At 48.6% G+C, this 27,204-nt stretch overlaps 1 protein-coding gene across 5 annotated transcripts in view; it reads left to right on the top strand.

Annotated features, from left to right (window-relative positions):
* The first annotated feature begins 432 nt into the window (after positions 1-432).
* AFAP1L2 (actin filament associated protein 1 like 2) overlaps positions 433-27,204 on the top strand; it is a 70,815-nt gene continuing 44,043 nt past the window's right edge. For all 5 annotated transcript variants that reach the window (XM_027884856.1, XM_027884859.1, XM_027884858.1 and 2 more), the window contains exon 1: positions 433-570. In XM_027884856.1, coding sequence (XP_027740657.1) covers positions 555-570 — 16 coding nt within the window. In that variant the 5' untranslated portion in view covers positions 433-554. The remainder of the gene's footprint in view (positions 571-27,204) is intronic.

The raw sequence follows: 27,204 nt of genomic DNA, 5'->3' as shown, positions 1-27,204 counted from the left end.
CAGCCTGCCAACCCAGCGCAAAGAGGAGGTGGCTCCCTGGCAGCCTCCAGCCCTGGGGTCTTGGCACCGAGAACGACCGGAACCACACACGGCTATCCTGGGATAACCAGGGCTTTTCTCTGGATGTGCCCAAAGCCCCACTGCAGCCGGAGCACACACCATCCCGAACACGGGGCGCAGGCAAGGCACCCCCGCCCCGGGCACAGCGCTGGGGAGCAGCGAGGAGCCCCAGGAGCCACCCACGGGCTCAGCCGGGCACCCCGGGGCTCTCCTCTCCTGCCGCCGGCCCCAGTTCGGCTCCGCTCCCCGGGACCGGCCGGCGGAGAGGGTCCTCCTCCCCGTGCCAGCTCTCCATCCCAGCCCCCGGAGCGCCGATCCCGGCCAGCTCCGCGGCTCCGGGGCGGGGCGGCGGCGCGGGCGGGGCGGCCCGGGCCGGCCGGGGGAGCCGGCGCTGCTGGAACGGGAGGATACGGGAGGGGAGCGGAGCCGAGCGCAGGCGGTGCCGTGTCCCGGAGCCTTCGGGAGCTGCTGGGCTACGGCCCCGCTGCACCCCCATGGAGAAATACAAAGGTGAGGGGACGGGGGCGTCACGCGTGTCCGTGTCCCGCGGGGCCCGCCGGGGGGGTATCGGGGACCTGCGGGGGCGAAGCTGGAGGGGGAGAGGTGTGGTGGTCCTTGGGGGGGGGGGGGGGGGGGGGGGGGGGGGGGGGGGGGGGGGGGGGGGGGGGGGGGGGGGGGGGGGGGGGGGGGGGGGGGGGGGGGGGGGGGGGGGGGGGGGGGGGGGGGGGGGGGGGGGGGGGGGGTGACAGACCTATTGACATTGTTGTTCCCTCGAGTGGAAAACCGCAGCAGTGATGGGATGTGGCGGGCGGGGGCAGCTCCCGAGGGGATGTTTCCCGAGCGTGGGACCGGGACTAGCTGCGAGGAAAAGGGGTCCCCGAGAGTGGAGCCCGAGCGCAGTTCCAGGGGCCAGGCAGGGGTTGTCCCGCGAGTGGGACCGGGCGACGAGGGAGAGGGTCCGGATCCGAGAAGGAGGAGGCGGACAGATAGTGGGGACGGCTGTAGGTAGATAGCCGGCTCCCGGGGGAGGCAGTCTCCGCGAGTGGGGCTAGGAATCGGGGTTCCCGCAAGTGGGGCCGGGGTCAGCTCGGGGATGGAGGGTCAGCGGTCCCTGCGAGCGAGGCCGGGCGGCGGGAGCGGCGGGGAAAGCGCGGGGCAGCGCGGGCAGGTCCCGCCCGGCGATCTGAAGTCCCTGCGTACCTGTCCCGGGCACCGGGCAGGTAGTGAGGGAGATGTGGAGAAACTTCGCGTTTTGCCCGATTCACGGGTCAGGACCCTTTTTTTGTCACTTAAAAGCAGCGTCTTGCTGCGTTTTCTGCAGCCGCTCAATTGTCTGACATTGCCCGCTCGGTCTTTCGCCCTAAACCCCTCATCTACGGAGACTTCCCACCCTGCCAGGCTGAACAGGCACGACACTGAGTATCCTGTTGTCTAAACGCAAATAGTTTTGGTGGTTAGGGAGAGGGTATGCGAGCAGCTCCCAGCTTTCTCCCTGGCAGGTCTCATCGAGGCTGGCTGTCACCCACAGCCCATTTATTTCCCCACAATCAATGGCTCTGGCGCTTCCTCTGTGATGCCGCTTGGTCGTAATCACCGAGGTTGGCGCATCTCGGGTCTGTGCTGCTATGGGCACTCTTGGACACTTCTCAAACCTGAGCGCTCCTTGCCAGCTGAGGAGGGAGGAGGTGGGGCAAGATGCCCAGGCAGGGGCCACTCAGATGCGTGTGGGTGCTCTGTGATTTCTGCTCCTGCTGGTGCATAAAAGCTTCACCTGGAGGAGGCGGATCCAGCATTTGTGTAGCACAGAGTAAGTTTGCAGTAAATCTTACCTGCTGAGAGGAAATGTGACTCTTCTTGTAACTGCTGTTCCCCTCGTGGAGCTTGAACATTTAAGTATGGAACTTGGTACTAAACAGATGTATTCCTGCCTGACCTCATTTGGGCTTGTTACCATCAAAACAGGAAGGTTTGGTTAGACCTCAGTAGATGCATCTGAACTAATAGCTCTTGTTGCTTAATCCTGCTTTGGTGGGGACTTTATTTGTCGAGGTATCATACTGTGTGAAGTTAATTTTTGCCAGGACTGTGGTTTTTTGACTTTAATATTCTGACAGGGCTGGCACTGTGCTGCCTGTTGCATTTTGATCCTTTTCCTCATTATAATTGATACTTTACAGGCCTGATAAGCACAATAGTAACGTACCGCAAAAGCGATGCTAAAGATTATATTACAACTCAAATATTGTGTAGTCTTGTCTTTTTTTTTTTTTTTTTTCCCCTCCTGCTGGCAGGGTCTGCACGATTCCATTCAGTTCCAGTAGTAAAGCAGCAGATTCATTAGGATTCAGCTATGTTTTGTATATTGTCTTTCTGAATACGCACACTGCTCCCTCAGAGCAGCAGGGATGTGTTCTGCACATGTGTAATGAATAGCGAGCGCAACTGATCGCGGAGCCTTGCCAGTGCTTTTTGTGTGAGTGGTAATGAGTCTGGGAGCACGGCAGAGTTGGGGGGGCTGTTAATGAGGCACCAAGGCATCACCAGCCCTGGGGGGCAGCCACAGGTGGTGGCCGGAGCTTGGACAGTGGGTGGGAGGTGTAACTGGACTCACCTGGGGCTTGCAAAGTGCAGGGGAAGAGCTGGGCTGGAGGAGAACATGTGGGAGTTAGGAGCCCTGAGGAGCAGGTGGAGAAGGCAGAGGAGTGAGTTGTTAATAAGCACGAGGGATATGTGCCTGTTCTGGTGGGGATAACTCATTGCTGCCATGGTACAGGAAGTTTTCATCCTTGCCACGAGCCAGGCAGAGTGCTTGTGCAGGGAAATCCTGTAATGATAGAGATGCACGGACTCAAACAGGGCTGTTGTGCAATGAACAACAGCCTGTTGTTTGGAGAAGAGGAATTTGACTGCAAGATCTCTCCTCTTACTTAGGAAATTAGGCTTGCAAGCATCAGCAAAACTGCAGCATTTTTTTCCTTTAAAGACAGGCAGGGATGTGCATTAATCTGGACTCTAGCCGAGCACATGAAGGGGGTGTCTCTCCTATTTCAATGGCAAGTGAAGCAGCCTCGGGAATCTGGATGGGTGGAGCATGCAGGGCCAGGTGGGGTGAGAGGCTGGGGCTGGCGGCTGGCAGGATGGTACCAGTGGAGTGGGAATAGCTGGTGCTGTTGGACTTGCATGGTGGGAAGAGAAGGAGGGATTGTGAAACTCTCCTGGGAATGGGCTTCCTTTCCCAGTGACTGCAAATGAGGTTGCAAGGCCAGCTGCATAGGAAGACACTGTGTCTTGACTCTTGTTAGGCTGTTTAAGCTCTGAAGGGTGACCTTCACGTGAATTAAGGTTTTTTCTGTCAGGCCACTCTAAAGAATGCCTTCTGTTGGTGAAGATGCTATTTAAAGATCCACCTTCTCTCTGTGATTAGAAAGTATATGTGAGGCAACTTGCAGCTCAGTTCTTCAAAGAAAGGTGTTTGGCATTCATGTTTTACTATCTCTGTTGAGCAAAGATACAAGTTTCAAATCTCTTATCGGTGGGTCTTCAGTAGTGTTTGCAGTGCTCCCCCATGGAGAGGAGCATTGTTTGCCAATGGAGGAGAGGTGGTCTTCTTCACAGAAGCCAACAGTTTAGTGTTGATAAGGATTAAAATAGTGACTTGGCAGAAAGAAGGAGTGTTTGCTTCCTAGTTAACGTGTTTTAACTGGGAGGGGAAAGGGAGGTGAGTCTGTTTGGGACACCGGCACGTGTTCCTTTTAACAAGTTTTTGCAAATACAGGGATTAAACCGCAAAGTGCAGACATGAATAAAAGACATGAGCCCTGGCCTGGTAGCAATCTGAGACCCTTTATAAACTCTTGTTAATCAGAGTCGGAAATGGATTGATTCATATGAACATGATCTGGGTTCTGTACAGACATATGTGGTTTCTCCTCAGCTGATCGTCCGCACAGCTGTTGTGTTTAGCTCATTGTCTTGGTGTGGCAACTGGAGAAAGCAGGGCAATGTACTTCTCTGTGCCAAATCCAATACAACTTTCAGCTGCCAGACTGAGCCTTCTTTTAAATGCAGATGAAAATTAATGTCGTGCATAACCTCTTAAAGTTACTCTTAAGATACAGTAACTCTCACTTCTGTGAGAGTGACCCTGGTTGGTTTTGGAGAATGGAACTCACTCCCCACACTCTGCTGGGGAATAGGCAGCAAGAGTGCAGAGTTGTTTACTCTGCAGGGATTGAGGACATGAAACTTTTTTATGTGACTGAAACCACAGCCTGTCTCAATTATACATCTGCCGTGTCCACCCTTCCAAGCCATCCTACACACTGTCACCTGTGCCAGTGTAGTATTTCTGTCTCTTCTAGCACAGCTGCCTTTCTTGTTTAAACAGGGCACATGAGGATGCTTTGATTTGTATTGGGCACAAATGAGGCTCCCTGGGGCTCTCCACACCAGGACAGGCTCACTGCAGATGGGCATGAGGCTGTAGGGATGCTGGCTTCAGCCCCATTCGATGAGAAGTGGTGGCCCTTGCGGGGTGTGTGTAACTGCCAGGTTAGGGGTGCTCCTTTTGCTATCCCCAAAATGGGTCTTGCTTCATCTCTTGGGAGTAAGGGGCAGGGATCCGTGCAGTGAAGAGCAGCGGGACAATACCCCTGTAGCCCTGCTGCTCTGGGGTCTGTGCTCCATCTGTGTAACTACCAAAAATTGCCAAGAGCCCTGCTTCTGAAGCTAGGAGAGAAGCTTTCTTCCTAAAAAAAAAAAAAAAAAAAAAAAAAAAAAAAAAAAAAAAAAAAAAAAAAAAAAAAAAAAAAAAAAAAAAAAAAAAATAAAAAAAAAATAAAAAAAAAAAGGATAAAAGCTAGCTAGCTCACAAGCTCTGAACCTTTGGGCATCTGCTTTTGGAGTGCTCCTGGCAGGGCATGAGCCTTTACTCTTGTGGTATCTTCTAGCATGTAAGTCAGTCTTGCTCCTCTTCCTCCGCACACCTTCACCACTCCCTGTTGTGAGCTCCATGTGCCGGGCTGGGACTGGAGGTACCCTGTGAATGAGTTTATTGTTTGCAGGTTGTCACTGATCGCTGTCATTGAACACCCACAGCCCAGGAACACAGGGAGTGTCTATGCAAAAATGCTTGTACTGCTTTATTTAGACTCATGGCTGGCTCTTTCAGCTCCCAGCAGCGACGATGGACTGGGGGCAAGCAGGCAGCTGGGGAGCTCATGTCACCCAGGCTCTGCAGGTCTGCACAGCAAAGCACCACAAGGCTTTCAGATCTGAATTCTGGATGCCTGCTCAGCTGCATACTTACTCCTCAATGTTTCCATCTCAACATACAGCAAATATGAAGGATTTAGTGACTCGACTGAATCCCTTAAGATTTCATGGCAAATCCAGGACCTGAATCCCAAGCTCCTTAACCAATGGCCAGTGCTATGCTTGCAACCATCCTGCCTGGGTCAGGGAAATTAGGAATGCTGTTCTGTTAAGAAGTCTTTGTAAACTCTAATTTACTATACCCTCTGGAAAGGAAGGATTAATTTAAGGCAGGGAAGTGCATCTGCAGGCAATAGCAACTGGAGAGCCCAGAGCTGTAGTGGACATCTTGGGGAACCAAAACTAAGAGGTGCACCTATCATTAAAGATGATGCAGAGCATGTGCACCTAGGGCATAGGTGTTCCTCTCCGAAGCTGCTGAAGCACAGATCCAGACCCAGCAAGTAAATTGGGATCCTGCAGTCACACAGCCAGTTTGATGACCTGCATATTATTGTTTACTTCATCTTGGAAGTTGAGTCATTTGTGTTTTTCTCTCAGGTCAACAGACAAGACAGACTGGTCCAGTCTGTACAGCAACCTGTCAGCACAGCTCAGTGGGTCAGAGATGTGTCTGACAGGCCCTTGCCACAAAGAGCTGCTAGTGGAGGTGCCAATACAGCCCGTTTCTGGGCTGGAGCCACTTACATGACTCTGTTGTGGGTCTGGATAAAGAAGAAGTGCTACTGAACAGGCAAGTTCCCTTGTAGTAGCTAAAAGAAGGCATTTCCATTGCAAGAGATATGCTGCAATGTGAAGAAGAGGCATTAAATTTGGGAAGTTCTTGCTGTGTGCTACAGTGCACAGTTGAAAACCTTGTATGAACTGGAGGAATGCCTGTAAAAGTTCACAAAAGAAAAATCTGTTTAGGAGTGTTCAGTAGGAAGACACTGATCTCTCAGTACCCAAAGTTCTTATTTTTTAAGAAAATAAAAACACTAAATTCACTTAAACCCGGGGAGCAGAGCTTTAGGAGGGAAAAGCCTCCAAAACAAACACAAGTTGCTAAGGGTGGCCAGAGGAGCCAAGCCCTTTGAGAAGCTGCAGCAAAGCAGTGCTGGCTCTGTGCCTGCTCGCGCCCCTTCTGCAGGGCCAAGCCCTTGGTCCAAATCCGGCTTCTTGCTCCGGCCACAGCCCAGAGAGAGAACAACCAGGGCTGGCACCACTGGGAGTGGTTTGGCTTGGGGCTGGTGGGCCAGGCTGGGCAGGAGAGCAGCTGTCACTGGAGGAGGTGAGTAGGGTAGTTCCTGCTGCAGGAAGGGATTGGCTCCCCATCGCTACCATGGGCTGGGGGGCAGCAGGGCAGGTCAGTGCAGGACCCACAGTGTAGCAGGATGCTGTGGAAGGGAGGCTTGGGAGATGTGCTGGGTTGGTCTGAAGTTCTAAAGACAAGGGCCGAGACTAAAGTACATTCCCCTCCCCGACTGACCTATTGCTTTCTTTCTGGGCAAAATTCCATAGAAAGCAAGTCTGAGGATGGTTTGGTGTATGGCAGCATTGTCTTTGGTTATAAACAGCTCTGTCTGGAAGTAAATATCTCAGAATTATGGGATCAGACTGAAATTCCCACATAACATAACTTGGCCACTTGCAATTTAATAAAAGCCAGTATTTCCCCTCGATGGGTGGACTGTGTTGTATAAAGATTTTTTCCCGTTTGGATTTTCTTAGGATAAAAGTATAGCACAAGTCTTAGAAAAAGCCTGGGAAATAGGGATCCACAAGTCTTAGCTGGCAGTGTAGCCTGTGGGCTTCTTATTTCTGAGTGTAGGGATCTCCTCCAGAGAGAACCAGGACCAGTGGCCACCCCCATCACTGGTGTGCTGCATGTGTTTTTTCACTTGCTTTTCTGTCTTAGGAGACTGAATCTTTTAAAAAGTATCTTTAGATTCCCAATCTTGCAAATAATTAATGAGGCTTTCCAGAGTTGGCACTGAGTTTGGGGTGTAGAGGTGGGCAACTAAGCAGTTGGGATGCTTTTTGAAGAAGTTTGCATAACACTTTGGCAGCAGTGCTTTGGAAGAGGTGGGTCTGAGCCAGGAGATTCTTGTAGCTGATCCTCAAGTTGTGGCTTGAGCCCTTCCCTCTTGAACTGAGTTAGATGGGGAGCGTGTCTTGGTCTGCTGCAAGGAGGGGATCTCTGTCCTGGAGTCTTTGTGTGTTCTCAGGCAGGTGGCAAGGGGAAGTGTGTGTGCAGGCTACTGTGAGACGAGATAAGGTATCTGCAAAGAAATCTATGATCCAAAGTCACTCTGCAGATCTCATCATTGCTGTTGTCAGTGCAAAGTATGACAACTATTAAGGCTTGGGAAGAAAGAGCTGGTTCGCAGAGAACCTGAGTTGCACAAGGTTACACGATGTCACCAGTGGCTTTAGCTGGAAATCTCCTTAACAGTGTGTGTGAAATGTGGAGCTTTCTTCTGCTGAGGAATGCAACCAAGCCAGCTGCAGTCCCACAGCCTCCAGTAGCAGTGTCAATTTGTCATCTCTGGAATAAGCCCATGTATGTGTCCAGACAGCCCCAGTGCCAAACAGCCCTGACTTCTGGTGGTCCGGCTGTGAAGGAGCTGGAATCAGTAGAATGCAGAGAAGCTTTCTGGTGCCAGCTGGTAACAGATCCTTGGTCTCAGCAGTTAGGTGGCCCCCACTTCTGGCAGCAAAATATGAGAAGATTGGAAATCGGGGCTGCCTTTAAAAGTGGAGATGTGGCAAGCCCAGACTTCTACAGCAGCTTGTGACAGCTGGAGGCCGTCTGCTCCATCCATCCCATCAGCAGCTTCATCCCAGCTGCTTGGCTGGGGAGTGTGTCCTGTCTCCTTTGTATAAATCCAGTGTCTTCAAGGATCCTTTGTGTTCTACTGTAGTCTCTAAAAATGTGCCACGTTGTCTCGAATGGTGGGAACCTCTGCTGGTTTTATTGTTGTACTTTTCTGATTTCTCCACTGCCCTGGAGAATCTGGCAGAGAGCTGGGATTGCAATGTACCATTCCTCATCTGCTATGGAATTGACTGATCTTGGTAGCTGCTGAAGTACGATAAAGAAGAAGAGAACTGCTCAGACTAATTGAGCTCAATCTACAAAGCAGCTGAGTCAGATCTTTACCTTACTGTGATTATCTGGGCTGAGGGGTGGGATGTGCATTCATATCATCCCACCTCAGACAGGTGTTTGACACTGCACGAGGTAGGTCCAAGCGGAGGTGCCAGGCAAAGGCAGGCAAGCCTGGCTGCTCTGTGGTCCAGGTGCCCTCCGGCCCAAGCCTGAGGCCACACCAAGCAGGGTGGCCCTGGCTCCACCATCAGCTGCTGCAGGGGTTTGCAGTCTGCTGGGCAGCACGGTGGCTACGTGCTTTTTATCCTGATTTTTTTCAGTCCGTGAGGGTTGTTTGCATCATCTGGGACATGTTGCACTTGGTGCCTGGGGCTGTAAGTGTAGGCAGTGCTGGGCCTGCAGGTGCGTTTGGAGTTCAACAGCCTCGCCTGTCTCACTGACAGATGGTCACTTGAAAGTGCCCCAGAGCAGTGCAGTCACCAGTGAAATGTGTGTGTGACAGTTTTGGATGGTTTTGGTTTTCTCCCACCACAGTATTTGTACTCCACACTTACTTGTGTCTTGCTTCCCTGAGCAGCAGTGTCAGAGCTGGATGTGGTTGTTGGTCATGTGATCTCTGGAACAAGTCATCTCTGCAGAGCAGCCTTTGTGTGCTCTGCCTCCTTCACCCACCAGTTCCTCTGGCAATACCTCCTTTGGCTCTAGGAAGACATGAGGACTTCTTGTGACATTTCTAATTGAGCGTTACCTAATCGTGTCTATACCTTAAGTAATCATAACACTAAGGAGTTAATAATATAATCAATTTTCTGCTAACAAGGACCTGTCTTGTTGCAAGGCCAAGGCTGAATTGGTTAAGGAGCAACAGAAGTATTCTCTGAGGTTTACAGTGGAGATCCACTCACCTCAAAACAAAACCAAAAGGTCTCCTTTCTTCTTACTGACAGAAAATAGAAGTTAGCTACCATATAATTGAGCAAAGCAACACTAGTAAATTATTTACTCGAGTTAAGCATGGTATTATTTTATATAAACACAGGTTTCCATTACTGCTTCAACTTTATTCGATCTTCTCTCCTCTAGTTATGTTACAGGAAACACACACAAGTATCCATGCATAGTGTTTCTCACCTTTCTCTAATGAGCAGTACTAGCTGATGATATTATATAGTTGCCCAGATGCCATTTCAGTTTAATTTGCTGCAGCTAGAGCTTTGAAATTGTTTCCCTTGTGAGATGATACTTCCTGGAAATTAGGTTGACTTCCAAGTAGTGCTGAAAGGAATTATTGACTTATTTGGTGCTGGCTGCCTTAATGCAGTTGCTGTACAGACCCTGTAACCAATTAAAGTGTGTCAGAAAATTATCAGTGCTCCAAGTGTGGTTTGGCTTAAGTTTGAGTCCATGTGAACTCCAAGACCTGGTTCTAGAAAAATTCCCCAGAAAATCAATCTTGAAATATATTAATTACGCTAACATATACTCTTGATTTCTGGGATATTGTGTTGTAATTCTCTCTCTGATCGTGATCCACAGCTCCTGAGACTCTCTTAATGTGGTCTGTCATCTGAGCGCTTGGATCATGGTAGCTGGTCACATCTTCAGCTCAGCAGGCTCTTGCTTTAATCACCTATGTATGTCAAAATACTGATCAAATCTGTTTCTGTGGGTTACACTGGTTTATACTAAGCCAGCATAAACTGGCAATATATGAAACAGAACAAACCTGGGCAAGGAGGCAGTTGCTTTAAGCCCATGTCTGTTAGCATTCTGCACTGGTTAACTTCAGTGAATGTAGTTTTCATATTGGGTTGTTCAAACAGATGCTCTCTGAGTGTAGAAGAGACCTATTTCTGGAAATTGAAGTGGGAGTTGGCAGAGTGGGGGGAAGTGAAATGGCAATCAGAATTCCCATACTTTATCCTAAAGGCTGAATTCCCATGTCTGGCTGAGAAGAGAAACAAATGCTTTCTAGGCCCAGGAGGCTCAGCATTCCCCGAAACAGAATGATTTATTTTTAATTCTGATAGTTCACTGGAGCTCTTAAAACTGTCATTGCTCTTTTGGTTTATTGTACTACTTAGAAATAAGTGCAACAAGCTTTGGACGATGGTGAGTTGACAAACCTGGGGTGCTGTAGGAAGGGAGAGGGCAGGTTTGTCCAGCAGTTGGACATTAGCACCACTGGTGAGTCCAGCCAAGCCAGAGCATGGCCTGTGTCTCAGGGGCAGCACTCAGAGGCAAAGATTGACTCTGGCTGAAATTTTGTAGTAAACGGCACAGAATTTCGCGTCCATTTCTTTGGACTGGCTACGTCAGCCTTCCTTCAATTCTTTGGCTTAAATAATGACATCCCCTAAGCTTATGTGCTGGGTGGTTTTTTCGTTTGCTGCTGATACCATTTCAGCTCTGGTCAGCCTTTTATTCTTGTAGTGCTCAGTTACATCCCCACAGGAATGCCAAAGCCATAGGGACTGACAGCTGGGTGTTGAGCACAGAGAATGTTACTTGTGTGAGAGGGTTTGAAGATTGTATGTTGGGTGTCCTAGTAGTGATAAAACTGTGCAGGTGATAAAACAGACTATCCTCACAGTTAATGTAAGGCTGTTGACTGTCTCTTTGGACTAGTGTTGCCTCAAAAACAGGATAAAGGCCGTGGTCTGTTGTGCACAACTTCCAGATTCCGTGTTCTTGCATCATTTGGTGCTCGGTGTCTCCATTAAGAAATGAGTAGGTCCGGATGATGCTCCAATGTTTCCTTTAAGGTATTCTTCTAACATGTGACTCTGGTCAGACAACTTCACACTGACACTCCTGATTAGCTATGAAATCTTTGCAGTTTTCCTTTGTTTCCATGCCTGATTGAGGTTTTTGTTGGACATGCTCTGTTTCCAGCATGTGTTCTTGTTTTTCCTGTGAACATGAATGTCTTTTGGCCCACATTTAGACAAGATAGGAAGGGCCAAAATCATTCCTGGTGTCATTCCAGCATAGTCAATGGGCTGACCACAAGGATCAGATTTGATCTAAGATTTACATTAGGTTTACTGCAAGTTTTACCCATTTTTATTGATACGTTACTTAAGAAATTACTTAACCGTATTTCTGGTGCACTCGATAAAGATGCCTTTGAATTTAATATAAGGAAAGCTGATTTGTGATAGAGGAGGAATTTCTAAGCCAAGCAGCCACGCTCACAGTTCCGGGTGCTCATAGCGCTGACGCTGCTGACCCCTGCTCCAGACACAGTTATTTGGACTGTGAAAGATGAGGAGGCTCTACTGCACTGGAGACAGGCAGCCAAATCATCTGTGGACGCCCCAGCAAGATCTGAGGTCCCTGGTCCTGAGGTCTGTGGAGCTGGCAGTGGAGAACAGACCTCATCCATCCTGACATCTTCACCTGCTCTGACCCTTTGGGCTGACGCCTCTCCAGCTGCTGATGAAATGGTGCTCCTAAGAATGTTTACTTATCCCAGACTCTGGGTTGGAATTTCAGATTTTCTTTCAACCTTTGATTGCACAATTGCCTTCCCTCATTCATACACTTGCTTTTTGTGAGTTATTCCCAAGTGTGCAGGGCTGCTCTGCCATCATACTGACAGAAGGAAGGAGAATGTTCCATTTTGAATATGTAAAGGGAGTTGCTGCTTAGTACAGACAGAACTGGCTTCTAGATGAAAGAGTCAAATACCAAACTGTTTTGTTTCACTTAGAGCAGGAGAAGCTTTGATCTAGAGGAGATGACTCAGTCAGTAGCAGGAAACAATTCTTTATAGTGAGTTTAGAAATAAAATGTGAAGATTTAGGCTATGATGGCTTTGACACACCAGTCATAGTGTATATTATGTGAAAATGAAAACCATAAAAAAGCCATCTGAAATGAAGTGTGGAGTCTTCTCTGAAAAGAGAAAAAACCACTTCTGATATTGGTTGCCAAGAGTTTTCCTGAAGTCAGAGAGGACTGGGGGTGGGGGAAGATCATTCCTATCAAGATACGAATAATGAGCAACGTGGACAAAGCAGGAAGGGGAAAGACTTCCCGCAGCTCAAACCAGGCCAGGATGAAAATTGGGATCTCCTGGCCACAGGTCAAGCTCCATAATCTATCTATGCTGCCCCCTCTTCACCCTGCCTCAGTGCACCATCCCCTTTGTCACCTTTCACAGCCCTCTGGGTGAGAAGGCAGACGCGGCCAGACCCCGCTTGGTCACTGGCTTGGCTCGGGTTGCACGGAGCAGGGATGGGCCAGCATCTTGCTACTGAGCTGCTTTTATCTGGAGCCAGGTGACCGGCCCTGAGCAGTGCAGCTGTGTTTCGTGGCACTGCAGCTGACCCAACAAACACAGCTGGGTCTCTGCGCCTGCCGCAAGCTCACACGCGTGGCCCGAGCCGTGCCGGCGTGGCCAGCACCCTGGGGATGTGGTGAAACACATCTGGCTCGGCACGGAGAGATGTTGGCAATTCCCAGTGTGAAAGGAAAGTGTCACTGGTGTTCATTATTGCTGCAGCTTTATTCTGCATCCACCCACTGACCTGCGTTTTGTTCTGTGCTACTGTCTGTGCTCTGTAGGCTACAAACGAATGGGTGTCCACCTGAAGAGGGCCTCAGAATGTTTCCTGGTTCTTTTTGGTGCCTGCATGCAGGAGGTGGGGACTTCTTTGGCACAGTTGCCTTGTGAAGTATCCTGCTATTAACAGTTTATTTCTGCTGAGGAGGATGGCCCAGCCCTCAGCCTCACAATCTCAGCTCCTTGCCTGCACCATCTCTGGCATTAGTTCTCCTTCTCACCAGCAGACAGCTAGTGGCTTTTCACCAGCTTATTCTTCTGCTGGTTTGGCTTGCTGATAGTCTGGGCAGCAATGGGAGTAGGAACAGTGTGCTGGGGAGAGGAACCAGTCTGTTGAGTGGCAAAGCACTGGTTAGTGGGCTCACTCAGGATGCTGAGGATGTGCAGGTCCTTCAGTGATGCCTGGCAGCAGGGACTTCCAGTCCAAGAGCTTTCCTGGTCTGTGTTGTAGCCCTAGTCACAGAATTTGATGCAAAATAGTAGTCTGATTAGGTAGCTCAAGCTTTGCAGGTATAGATGTGACAAAATGAGAGAGGGAAAGATCCTTTAGGCCTTCTAGTTAATCCCATTGTCTGGAAAGTGTGCATGTTCAGGTGTTCTCCCTATCTAAATGCAAAATATTCCCGGTGAAGTGACTTGCCTCAGTTATTTCAAGGTCTTGTGTATTGGGAGGTCTTGTTACTCTTAAGGTCATGGTGTATAAGGGCATGTATTAGTGTTGGATATATATAATGGAAGAGTCAGATAATTTACTTTCTTGGCATGGCAAGGAAAAAGCCATTTTGATTGATGCCAAAGAACAGCCAGTGCTGTGATTTGAGAACTGGAGACAGTGTGTCTGTACCAGGGGATGTGCTGACAATGCAGCTGCCCACCTTGCATGCTGTCCCCAAACCAAAACCACCCTGGCTCTCAGTGTCACAGCCCACCTGCACTCAGCTGTCCCCCTGTAACACCACTGTGTGATTTGTGCATGTGAGTGCAGAGATGGTGCTTAGAGATGGGGCAGAAGCTCAAGGTTTGCAAACCAAAAGTGGCAAGAGTGTGGCTGGAGGGCAGCAAGGTGCTTGTGGGCTGTTGAGCTGGACTGCAGGCCGGGGGCAGGGACCACCCCTGTGGTGGCTGGGAGGGCTCTCTGCTCAGCGCAGCTGCTGAGGACATGGCCAGGGCAGCCCTGCTGGCCTCTGGCAGGCTGTGCAGGTGAGAGATGGAGCAGGGCTGATGGATTGCTTCCCTTCCTTGGGGAGAAATGAACAGGGTCACAGGTTCTCCCATCCTGGGGTGTGTGGGAGGGAGATGGCACCTGCTGTCCATCCTACAGCAGAGAGGACTGAGAGCTCCCAGATATAATCAAATGCTTCTCTTCCTCTTTGAACTTCCCGTGGTACATACCATTATGATGATTTGTTTTGATGATGCATTTCCAGGAACTAACATCATTTTCAAAGACCTGAAGGGGCAGAAGGAGTTTCTTTCTATGAAGGCTTGAGGAGCAGATGATTGCTTTAATTTTATTTTTATTAATAGTCTTATTGTGGACAGTTGCTCTTCTGCCACAGCAAAGGCTTCTTCAGCCCAAGGATCCTTCTGTTAGATTGTCTTTCCCCTAAATCTCAATCTCTTCAATAGGATATTTTTGAATGTGTTTTTAATGAGGCTTTACTGTTGGACTCCAAAGGGACTTGGAAAAGTCTCGACCCCAGCCACATGCTCAGAGCAGGGCCAACACTAAATTCAGACCATCTTACTTGGGAATTTCTCCTGTCAGGTCTTGAAAACCTCAGAGGAGAATGCATGGAGAATTTTTTTCCCCATATGTCCAGTTGGCACCTCCCTGTTTCTAATTATGTCCACAGAGCTGGGTCTTCTCCTTAGTGTCCTCCTAGATGTTGGAAGGCTGCTCTTGGACCCCCCACACCATTTCAGCTGTTCAAGCTGAGCACTTCTGCCTTGTCTTGACTCCTTACTGTTGGGGCTGGGTGTTGCTCTTGCAGTTGTAGATGCTGTAGCCTTTCCTGTAACTTTCTTGAGTTTCTTACCAGGGCAACTTTCGTATTCTTGTTGAACAAAGTACTGATTTGACAAGAAATCTGAACCTTCCTTTGCCAGGACTTGTACCCCTGCCCACACCCGAACTCCTGAAATTTGGGAGGTGGGTGTGAATACAAATAAGATGGGAAAGGAGGATGGAAAGAAAAGTGTTAGGTGAATTTAGCCTGCTCTCTGACTAGTATTCTCAGATTGGATCAGCATTGTAATTGATCTCTCAAACCTTAATTTACAGAAGGGCTGAAGTATTGCTGTGAACTTTCAGTATATGAATAGCTCTGGTAGAGCTTTGTAAGGTTTCTTGTATTAGAGTTAGCAAGAAAATGGAAAATAAGTTCAGTGAATTGGAAAGGAAGTGAAGGGATATGGCAGGGATGCAAAGTGGGTTGTGTCTTATTGTGTCAATGGAGATGTTCTGCAGTTTTGCCTAACCCAAATAAAACTCCAGCAGTCTGTAGCATGGCAGTGCAGGTGTACTCCTACTTTCTGGTGGTGTTTTTGATGTTCTCATGCTCCAGTTTACTCCCATCTTGAGTACATGGAACTGCCTTTACTATAAAGGAGTAGTGTGAAAGTTAATGGCTTTACCCAGTGGCATCATGTGAAAAATGTTTTCTTGTGAGTAGCACTGGGAATGTGTGTGCTCTCAGAGAGACTGGAAATGTGAGCTCCAGTTCTCCAGGAAACAGCCTACAGGTGTTAGTGTTATCCAAGTGAAGCTGCTGAGAGATCATGATAGTTTTACTTCTTGACAGAGAGTTCTGTCTATTGGGTGGGACGCATGCAGTGAGAATTCTCATCTACAGCCATAAAACTTCAGCCTTTGCAATCAGCTGGGGTTTTTGGACAACTTCCAGATCTCATAAAAGTGATGTTTATTAATTATAAATAACAGCAAATGTACCTAAAAACTTGCGTGCCATGTTAGCTACTCTTAATGTATGTTGTAACAAAATGTAACTTCACTCCAGAACTGGTGGCAATCCTGAAATCTGCAGCGGTGTCCATACTGCAGTATTGTCATGGAGGTCTCTCAGATGGAAGGAAATTGATGTCATAAATGTATCAGAAAACCATAAGAAATCTGTAGAAATTTCTGCTTGCAGCAAAGGCCACAATTTTAAGTATAGGACAAAGAGATAATAAAGTATAAATTCAGCAGGGAACAAGGAAGTAATGTAGCAACTGCAAAAGATCCAAACATATGGAAAATTCAATTCTATGGAGAATTAAGTCACTATTATGTAATGAGGATCAATGGAAATGAGCTGATGTCAGTATTGGACTGGCTTAATGCATGGATGGAAAATTGTTTTGTCTCAGAGAGACCTGCTAATAGGAGTGGAAGCTCCATGTATGCTGCATGTCCATTAACTGTTGGGGTGTTTTACCTAGGAGGGGCTTGATCCAAACCCAGCAGAAGTAAATAAGGTTTCCATTAACCTGAATCTCATTTGGGGTTTGAATCTAGAAGATCTGTAGAAGATGGCAAACAGTAAGAGCCTGGAATGCCCATCTACCTCATAGTGGTTGTTTGGGGTGGAATTTATCCCTTTCTTTCCATCTGTCTGAGCCTCTTGCACTACAGCTTACCTGTCTGTCCCTCCAGGTGGAGCCACAGTAGCCTAGAGCCTTGGAAAGGCCCTGCCCTGGTAGGGGCCCAAACCCCCACTGGTGGACTGGAAGGGGCTGTACCTGGCACCAGGAGAGAGGGGCGTTTCCTGTGCTCAGGGAATGGGAATTTCAGACATGTTGCACACTGATACCATTGCAAAAGTGTCCAAAGACCTATGGCATGACTGTGATCCTGTGAGATTGAACGTGTGGTGGGGAAGGGATGCAGAGCAGAAGAAAAGCCCTTACATGAGCTGCCTGAGTTGTCCAGCAGCAGCAGTCTTGGAGCTTGTCTCTGAAAATAAGCCATCATTAGCCTGGCAGCTGTGCAGGGAGCACCAGAGTGTGCTCCTTGGCGTGAGCACGCTCTGACTGATGTTACTGGAGGGCTGGCCTGGGGAAGGAGTGACAGCAGTGCATGTGTGTGTGCTCTGGCCAGCGTGGGGGAATTGGCAGCACAGGATTGCTCTGTGCCACAGAGCCTCCCACCTGGAGGAGCTGCTTGGGTTCAGCAGGATCAATTTTTCTTTGGCCACTGGCTGTTGGGCACTTTGCTGGCCCTGAGAATCCAGCCAAGCATCCTTGCTGCTGATTTGAGAGCCAGGATGAGGTTTTGGGGGGAGGTTCTAGAATGTGGTGGCTTTTGGGGATTTTTATGGTTGATTGGTTGGGTTTTGATGGTTTTCTTTCTGTTTTGTAAGTGAGAATAATGGGGAAGGCACAGCATATAATGGTTTAGTAAGTAGTTCATGGTCTGGGTACCTTGGACATTGAGGCAGTGGACTGTGACTCACTGAAGGTGCATTTGAGTGATGAGTATCAGGCACATATTAACTAGAAAGGATCTTCTGGTGGGAATCAATGGGCTTCATGAGAGACTTTTCCCCACATGAAATAGGCTCAATATTCTGGAGTGTTGCTATGTATAAAAACATGCCTCTGAATCAACAAATTAGGGGAAAATGTCAGCTGTTAAATGTTAGTGGATGGAGCTGTCACATGAACTGAGCGTGTGGGTGGCTTCGAATTAAGAGATGTCAGAGGTGGGGAGGGTAATGAAATAAAAAGGGATGGGATGGTCTGACCTTTGACAGTTTCCAGTCCAGTGGGAGCCTGAAGGGAGTGGGTGAAGTAAGTGAGGCTTCTAAGAGGGTCATCACAGGAGAGGACCTTGGTTGCTAAACACCTCACAGCCACTGGAACGGGGAGATGCTGTCCCTGCCTGTAGCTCTACCCCTAACCAGGCATCTCTGGTTGTTCTGTGCCTGTTCTGACAGTCAGACCACCCTCTGAGCTGATTCACCTGGCCAACCTAACACAGAAAAAAACCTGCCACAAAACAGAACAACTCAAACCCTTTTGTTGCTGTGGGTATCTTCCTTTGCATGAGAGTTCATGTGACTCATCCTAAGCTCAGGATGGATTCCATTGCAGGTGCAAGGAAGGGATGAAGCTCTGTAGCCAAAGATGAAAGAGGAGCACAGGAATTTAATTAGTTCTGTGGGTTCCTTGTTTGCAAGGTTTATGGGTGCCTGAAATAACCTTGGTGTTTCCCAAAGTGAACTTGTTGAAAGGATATGGAGGGGGCTCTGACATGAAGAGAGCAAACAGGCTTATTTTCAGATCCTTAGACATTTATTTTGCATTTCTAGAAAGCCTGTTCATTTTAAGATATATTTTCTGTGATATGGAATAATCACTCTCAAAATTATGCTACAGAGGTGAAGACACCCTTGGATTTGTGAGCAATGTTAAAGTGATTGTGTCTTAATTCCTGCCCAGCAGCTATGCAGATCCATTGAAAGCTGGCCCTTGTCTTTCCTGAGAAACAGCTGCTCAGAAATTTGGGAGGAAAAATATTTTTTTTCCTGACATTCTGGTGGATTTGAGGCTCACAGCTGGTTGAGAAGCCTGCCAAGGCTCCACACTGTTGTGGAAATGTACAGTAACTGGGCATAAGTAGCTCTAAGCCCTTTTTGGACTTCAGGGTGAAAATGTCTTAATGCTGGAAAGCTGATGAATGTCTTTTTCAAAGAATTGTGCTGTCTTTGCCAACAAATAAATTCATTTTGGGGAATTTACTGACCTTGTTTCCATAGAACCTCTTAGGCTCTGCCTGTTGGCTGGAGCTGTCCAAGCCCTCCAGGGCCCTTATGATAATGTCTGTGTTTGAATACAATATTCAACCTAAAAAAAAAAATGGTTCTTCAATTAGACTTTTTGACTGATTGTATACATAATTTGTGTTACTTCGAACTGAGGACCAAATTCTCACAATATTACTCACTATATTACTGAAAGTCTCCCATTGACTTCAAGGAAATAAGACTCCAGATCTAGCAGACTGAGTTAAACCTGGAAAGGCAGACAGAAGATCTCTGTCAAAACGACTTTGTGCTAGCAAATGCAATTTCTTTAAGTGTCCACCTGAGGAAACTGTTCTGATTTGCTTTTTTTTTCATCTCTCTTCCCCACCCACAACACGGAGAAAAGTTTATATGAAGTATTTTGTTTGACTGCTGTAAAGCAAGTATTTTGTTAACTGTAAATTGAACTGTTTGCCCCAGTCTTAAAGCCTGTCTCTGGATGGAAAATAGATGTTTGCTGCCTTAGGATGCAATGGTGGTACTCACACATGGGGGATAGTCTTGTCCAGCTCAAATGTGTGCCCAGATTGGGATGTTATGGTCCATGGGGGTGGGCTGTGGATGGGTGAGCTTATAGATAACTAAAGAGCTGGCTAAATTTTGGGACTGAAGAAGAAAAAGGTTGTGGTTTGTACTCAACCTGAACTGCTGCCTTCAGGGTGTGTGGAAAGGGGCCTTGTTTGAGTGGAATGGTTGAAGGCTGTGTGAGCTGTATTTAGCCATTTTGTGAGAGCTCTGCATACACATCCTGTCTGTCCAAGACTGCTCTTATTTGAGGCCAGGAGCTGCTGGTGCGTGCCTTTTACAGTGGGATAGATATTGTGTGTGTTGTCAGTATAGTGAGAGTTCTTGAGGTTGACTTCCTTCCTCGGGTTGTAATAGGTCGGTCTTGGAGCAACCAATTGGTGAAGGTCAAATCGGGGTTTCTTTGATGTAGAGTGAATTGTCCTCTTGGGATGAAGCTCAGGCAAGAGGCCAAAAGCCCAAGACTTTAACAAAGAAGCATCAACCTGTTTGTATGATTTTTGTATACACTGTACAAAAGTTCCGAACAAGATGTTCTTCTAACCCCATGAAAAGAAAGGGCAAGAGAGAAGGTGTGATGCATTAGTGGGAGGCATTCAGATGCTGCCAAAATGGGGTGATGTAACTTGACACAGTGCCAGTGTTTCTGCTGTAAACTGAATGCAGGTGAATGCTGATTAAATTGAGCCCACACAGTATCTATTTGCTGCATCTGTTGTTTGGTTTAAGGTATCATCTAGAAATACAGGTGGGGGAACCATGTTCTCTCTGTCTGATGATATATGGGTATTCTTATCTCTATATTTTCATCCTAAAACAAAAATACAAACAACCCACAGATACACAGTGTTGCTCGCTCTAAATAACCCCAAACACACCTTACTACTTATGTTTGGGTTTTGATGAGTAGACAGCTTGGGAAAGTGTTGGCTTTATTTATTACACCCTCTCATCTTACAGTCTTGACGTGTGTAAAGCTCTGGTAACCAGCTTGGTAGATGAGGGGAGAGCAGTGGGTGTTTATTGACTTTATTTCGACACTCTCCCATAACATCCTCCCAGGCAACTTGATGAAGTACAAGCTTGAGAAGTGGATGGTGAGGCAAGGCAAAAAACTGGTTGAACTGCCATGCCCAATGGATTGTGACTGGAGACACAAAATCCAGCTGGAGGCCAGTCACTAGTGAAGTGCCCCAGGGGTTGATACTGTTCAACCCCTTCATTAGTGGCCTGGCTGAAGGGGCAGAGTACATCCTTACAGGTCTGTAGATGACACCAAACTGGGAGGAGTGGTTGATACACCAGGTGGTTGTGCTGCTGTTAGGGAAGACCTTGCTAGCCTGAAGGAATGAGCCAACAGGGATCCCCTGAAGTTGAAGAAAGAAGGGCAAAGTCCTGCCCTTGGGGAGGGATAACCCCAGGTGCCTGTACATGCTGGGGACAAGCAGCTGGAAAGCACGTTTGCAAAAATACACTTGGTGGACCCGGTGGACTCTGAGTTTGACTGTGAGCCAGCAGTGTGCCCTTCTGCCAACAGGCCAGCAGCCTCTGGAGAGGCATTAGGCAGAGGGCTGCCAGCATTGTAAGGGATGTGTTTTTACCCCTTTATTCATCCCTGGTGAGAGACATGAGGAATGGTGGCTCCAGTGCTGGTCTCCCTGGTACAAGAAGGAAGTGAACACACTGGAGCTGGGTTAGGAAAGGGCCATAAAGATGATGAAGCCAATGGAGCATCTCTTGCAGGAGGGGAGGCTGAGAGAGCTGGGACTGTTCAGCCTTGAGAACAGTCAGTTCAGGGGGATCTCTTCCATGTGTATGAATGCCTCATGTGGGGGAGTAAAGAGGATAGACAGGCTTTTATCAGTGGCACCTGGTGGAAGGACAAGAGGCAGTGGGCATAAATTGGAATACAGGAAAATTCCATTTTCTCTGTGAGGGCTGTTGAAAACTGGAAAGGGTTGCTCTGAGTAATGTGCTGCAGCTGACTCTGCTCCAAACAGGGGCTTGGATTAGGCAGATTCCAGAGGTGCCTGCCCACTTCACACATGGGAGCAGTGAAACCTCTCGGTTGTTGGCTCAACGACTGTGAAGGGTATCTGTGATTGGTGAGAAATCTGTGATGGAGCATACATTAGTCCAGAGAGCATTCTTTAGTCCAGTCCTAACAGGTGCTTGTATATCTTCAGTAACAGAGAAGGAACTTTTAAACAAAAGAGCACACAAGCCATCCTACAATGCTTCTCCAGAGTGGCACAATCTGTGCCAGTCAAGGGATTTTTAACTTCCTGGAGCAGGGCCCGTGTTCCCATAACATTTGACACAGCTGTATGGATAAACACCCATCCCATTGCAATAGGTCTGTGAATTTGTGGCCGTAAAGCTATTCTATAGATGCGAATCTTGAGTGCTGACAGTGTGCTGTCAAGGCTGGAAGATGAGGCTTTTCTGTCCCAGTGGATTTACTGCCTCCCTGATTTCCTCGAAGCACTGCTAAGTGTGTCATACAGGAAAGTGGTTTCATTAGCAGTTCTGCTTGGCTGGAGAAAAGATGCACTCTTTTATTTATTTATTTGGTTGGTTCAATGTGAAGCCTCTCTTGGCAGGTCAGTGACTTCCCAGGCCCTCCAAGCTGCTGTTTTCCATTCCTGTGCTGTGAACAAAAGGTGAGCTCCCACCCCTGGCCAGCTGTGGTTGATGTGGGCAGAGCTGTTGGCCAGTTTGCCCTCCGGCCCAGCCAAGTGTTGTGTTTGCTGTGTTGATCTTCCTTGCCTACCCTCTACATCCCAGAGGTCTGGAAGTGTCTCTGGGATGTTCCTTGCCAGAGGATTGGCACATTGGGTCTCCTACATGTATTTGAGTTCAGCTGGGTAGGAGGGACTTCTGATGGAAAGGAACATCTGTTACTCCTTAGGTGTGACCACTGTCAAGGTTTCCATCCCTCCAGCTAAGCAGTCCTTAGCCAAAGGCTTGGTAATCTCTGATTTTTCAGGAGGAGAGGGAAGGGGTGTAAGTCTTTGGGATAACTGATTTTTTTTTTTTTTTTTTAACTGAAGAGATTAGTTTTGTTTTAAATTACAGTATATTGAGTCAGTGTCTCTGACACCCACAGCTGTGTTGCTGGAAGGGCTTGGTCAGGCAGGATCCCACGTGTCTGCTGTAGCTTTGTGCAGGATGCACCTTGCAAGGGGCCTTGCACAGCTGCTCGTGGAGGATGCCGCCGGCTCCTGTGCTCGGCTTTGCCTCTCCAGCGGGATTGTTCCTGTTGGAGGGTGTGAGTGTGCCCAGCAAAACAAATGACATTGTTTTCACATGGTGTAAAGCCACTCCCTCCACCTTCCCCTGCACCGCTGCCCGTGTCCCGGCTGTAAATCCTGAGGGGAAGCAGCGGGCTGAGTCATCTGGCGCTGCGTGTGTATTTATAAGACAGAAACGCTGGAGCACTGCAGGGGCTGGGAGGAGAGACTGGTGCTCGGGAGATCTTGGCCAGAGGTGGTGGGTTCCCCCCACGTTCCTGTCCTCAGGCTTGGTTGCTGACATTGATGGCTCCTCAGTGGCAATCCAAATGCTGGGCTAATTTGCTTGCTTTTTCCTTGCAAAGCCTCACACGTGAGCTGAGGGCAGGGACAGAAGCACAGAAAAGGCTTGCACAGGGGAAGAGCTTTGAAGATTTGCAGTGCTCTCAGCTAAGATGAGCTGGCTGGTTGCGCTCACCCCACAGCACCCAAGGTGAAGGGGAGGGTGCCTGTGTAGCTCTGGCCAATTTGGCCACTTCTTGCCTTGGCTGCAGCCTGCAGCAATGTAACTTTGATCTCACTTGCACTAGGGATAAGCAGAAGGGAGCACCAGGGTTGCTCCTGGAGCCACTTTGGAGTGGGGTAGCCTGTGCTGTGGCACAGAGGGGCTGAGCCCAGCCTGGTCTGTGCTCTCAGGGTTAACTGGTGATTTTGCAGCCTACTCACATTCCTTTCCATTCCCCTTCCTCCTGGAATAACAAAATCAGAGCAGGGAGGTTTGGGTTATTGTGCTGGGTCTCTCCTTCTTCCCTCTGCTCTGGCAGCTGATCTCCTCTTAATGAGCAAAGTTGCCTGGGGGTGCCATTTACCCAGGGGAGGCAGTTTCCCCTGCACTGTTGCATTGATTTCTTGTGTAAACTGCATGTCCAGCCTTGCTTGCGGGTGCTGTTAGTTCTGTCCCTGCTTTCCCTGAAAAAGCTGGTTCCCAGCAGAAGGACTGTTTGCAAAGCTTCCCCTTTCCTGGAAGGAGCAGAGGGAAACGGCTGGTGATCCTGATACTGTATGATGGGGAAGTAGAGACAGTGGAGGAGGACAAGTACAGTGGGGAGGGATTGCTCCTTTCCTCTCCATATATCCCCCCTACACACTATGAGAGCAGGAAGTTTGCTGCTGAAGCAAAAGGGCAGGAAATGGTGAGTGAATAAAGGAAAGGGCTCCTTCACGTGCTGTGAGTGAGACCTGTGGGACACACTGCTCAGGCCAAAGAATCCCTGCTGTTAACCTTGCTCATGAAAAGGGCTTGCTAGCTGGATGTAACCCGAATCTGCCAGAGCTCAAAGCAGTAAGTCTGCATTGTGCCTTGTGGCTGGGCGAAGTTAACCCACACACTTGCAAGAAATAGAAAGCAAGTGTGACATGGGCTCCTTGGGTTTTGGGGGGTTGTACAGCAGCTGTCATGGGGCAGTGGGGTCTTGCAGGCAGCACCTGGCGAGCTTGAGCCTGTCCCTCAGCAGGGCGGTGCAGCATCGGGGGGAAGGAGGCTGTAAGGCACACTGACAGTATCTCAGTAAAGACTCTCCCATCTGGTCAGGGTTGGGTGCCATGCTGAGAACCAGAACTTCCTATGCTGAGAGCCCAAGATGCAGACTCAAGCCCTGTGTCCTGCTGGCCGTTTCACAGGTGGGCTGCTGCTGCTACTGCCCATGACTCTGCTCTGCTGGGGAGCACCAGGTATCGATTCAGGCTTGCTGGCCCAATGGTTTCCATCACTGCTGCATCTCTCTGGCTCCCCAGGGTCTCCCTGGTTGGGGGTTTGAGGCCAGGGGATTTCTGTTTGTTTGTTTAAGAATGTTTTATTCATTTATTCCTAATCGCATACAGCTCTCATCAGTGCTCAGTCTGTGGCTTTCAGCTATCTTGAAATGAAAAGAAAATACATGTTTGTCTTCCAGCACCTTGGGAGCCAAGGGAACCCTTAACCAGAGCCAAGATGTAACGTGGCAGTGCAAACACTAATATCCGATGTTCCCCCAGATTTGTAATTAAAAGCTGATGATTTCCCCAAGGTTACCAGAAGGACACTAGGCTACAGGACCCAGTTGTCTGGCTGCCATAACACTAAACTTGTTCCTATGGCAATGAGCTGATTGCAGTTGGATCTTGTGCTGATTTCAAGCCTTTTTTTCTTTTTTGGTAGTTTTGTGGTTTTGGGTTTTTTTTATGAGTGCTGCTATGCATCTCCCTTCCTCCTGATGAAACCAGGATCCCAGCACAGTTTCTGAGGGCTGCAGCATCCAGACAGGGCTGAAGGCAATGCCAGGCACTCTGCAGGGATGTCATGAGAAGCAGCCCTGTTCCCAGGGGTCCCTCAGTCCCAATAGCATCCCGGAGATGAAGGGGACCAGTGCAGCCCCTGCAGGGAACTTTGCTGCTGCTGCTGCCGCTCGGTCATTTTTTCTCATAGTATTTTTGTCAGAGGAATGCACCTCCTGACCCACTGCTTGCAGTGCTGCCTGGGAGAGCAGAGTGCTGGGAGTGGGGGCCCAGCCATGCTCCAGCTGTGATCCGCCAAGCTGTTTCTATTTCGGGAATGGCTGGGTGTTTCCAGGTCTCCTGGGTACGCGCTGAGTTTGCCTGCTTGCCTTTGTGAGTGCTAGTTGGACAATAGTGTGGACCTGGAAACCAGCTATTATTTATGGTCTATGTCTTTATTAGGTAAGCAAGAGAAAAATGCATCCTGCTTACCCGCCTCTCCCCTCCTTGCCAAAGGGATGCCTGTTTGAGTGGGAAGTGCATAGGGAGGGCTGTGTTGGTGCAGGTACCACCCATTCTTTTCATCTGGTTGGTGTTACTAAGCCACACCTGGTGTAGGAAGGGAAAGAAAAGGGGGTTTTGTCCTCTTGAAAGTTTGGGTCCTGCTTCCTGCCTGTATTAGAAGATGAAATATGTCAGGAATGAGCACTGTGTAAATCTCAGGAGTTCCTCTCTTTCCTGCTGGCTGGTTGGGATGCTTTGGGAGGTTTTAAACTGACTACACAGGCATGTTCCTGCCTGCTCCTGCCTGCTTTGCTGCTGAGACATCCTTCCCCCAGCCTGAACATAGGCTCAGATCCTGTCACAGACTTGCCTAAGAGTGAGTTGTGAGTGCAAGGGTGTGCATGAAGGGATGGAGTTAACCACATGCTTCACTCCTTTAGTTGAACCGGGGCCATCAATAGGCCAGTTGCACCAGCGCTTCATACGTGTCTGCCCTTCAAAGTTGCTAAAAGTGGGCTTGTTAGTAATGGATTAGGGAAAATAGATGAATTGAATGCAGCCTTCACATCACCTCCTGCTGTACTTGGTGCATGGAGGGACTAGAGGACTTTGCTTCAAGTTATGTCCATAACCCTGCTGAGCAGGGATAGCCATGGGAGTGGCTACCTTGAGGCTCTTCAGCTCCAGCTCCAAGTCCTGTTGCTGAATGACTGTCCCAGGCTCCTTGTTTCCTTCTTTCCGTGGGCATCCTGAAACGTTTTAGTCCAGCACAGCTCCTATTTGAAGTCCTTCTGGTAACCAGATGTGTCAGCTCAGCAAGACATCCTGCCTAAATATTTTCAAACAGAAGTTCAAGATTGCCTTGTGACTCTTGGTTCGGGTGTTATTTGTTTTTTCAAGGTCAGATCCTGGTCTGACTTTCAGTATGAGCAGCTCATACTGAATTGGGTTGCATGAAGGGGAGGTTGGAGCAGACACCTTTGTCCATAGGGCCTTCAGAAAGGTGACTGAGGACACAGTGGCTGTTTCCTGAGGCAAATACCAGCCTGAGGCAAACCCCTTGCAGAAGCTGCTGGGTCTCACCCTGGTAGGATGTGCTTGCTAGAGCCATGGTTGGCAGCAGGAGAAGGGAAGGAATGCAGGCAGCTTAGGACATCAGTGGCTTTTTCCTTCTGTAGTAAGAAAAAGGACACCACAGAAGCTCTTCTTTGCAGCAGGCTGTAATTTCAGAGGTGGGCTATGACATGCAGGAAGAGGCTGTTTTGGGGATTCCCAGCTGTGCCTCCAGGTGGGGGTCCTCACTGTGCATCTGTGCAGGTTTCCATGCAGGATGCTGCCCCAGAACACAGGCTGGCACGGCCAGCACTGACCATTCTACTGGAGGAAAGAACAGTGCTTCTACAGGAGATGAATTTGAAAAATTCCATCCTTCTCCTGTCACTGTGAGAATAAGACATTACCAGTAATGCAGCTGGAGTTCATAGGCCAAATTTATTGGTAATTCCCAGCTGCTTTGGGATTTTGGGCTAATGCAAAAGGGCTATAAACTTGGTCTGCTAGTGCAGTTAACAGGAACTTATAAGGGCTTGGTAGAACCCCTCTGGGATGGAGTCACTGGAGTGATGGATCCGGCCCAGGGGAACTCTACTGGCATAAAAAAGTCTGATCCTGGTATCCTCTCACACTTACAGCAAGTAGAAGGTTTTGCTGCATCCTGACCCATTAGGATTTTTTTTATTTGTAATATGGGAAGCTGCATTTTTCATGCAAGTTCTCTCAGTTCCTGGCTCGTATTTCTGAGCATAAACAGCCTTTGTGTGGTGATGGTACTGACCAGCAAACCCTGGTCTCCCCACCTCTGAGCCTTTGTATTGCAGGGGCTCC

This window comes from Empidonax traillii, unplaced genomic scaffold, assembly GCF_003031625.1.
Source record: "Empidonax traillii isolate 1590-97213 ecotype Southwest subspecies unplaced genomic scaffold, ASM303162v1 scaffold156:size1289327, whole genome shotgun sequence".
Taxonomy (NCBI): Eukaryota; Metazoa; Chordata; class Aves; order Passeriformes; family Tyrannidae; genus Empidonax; species Empidonax traillii.
The sequence above is the reverse complement of the archived record's forward strand: the minus strand, read 5'-3'. Positions and strand labels throughout refer to the sequence as shown.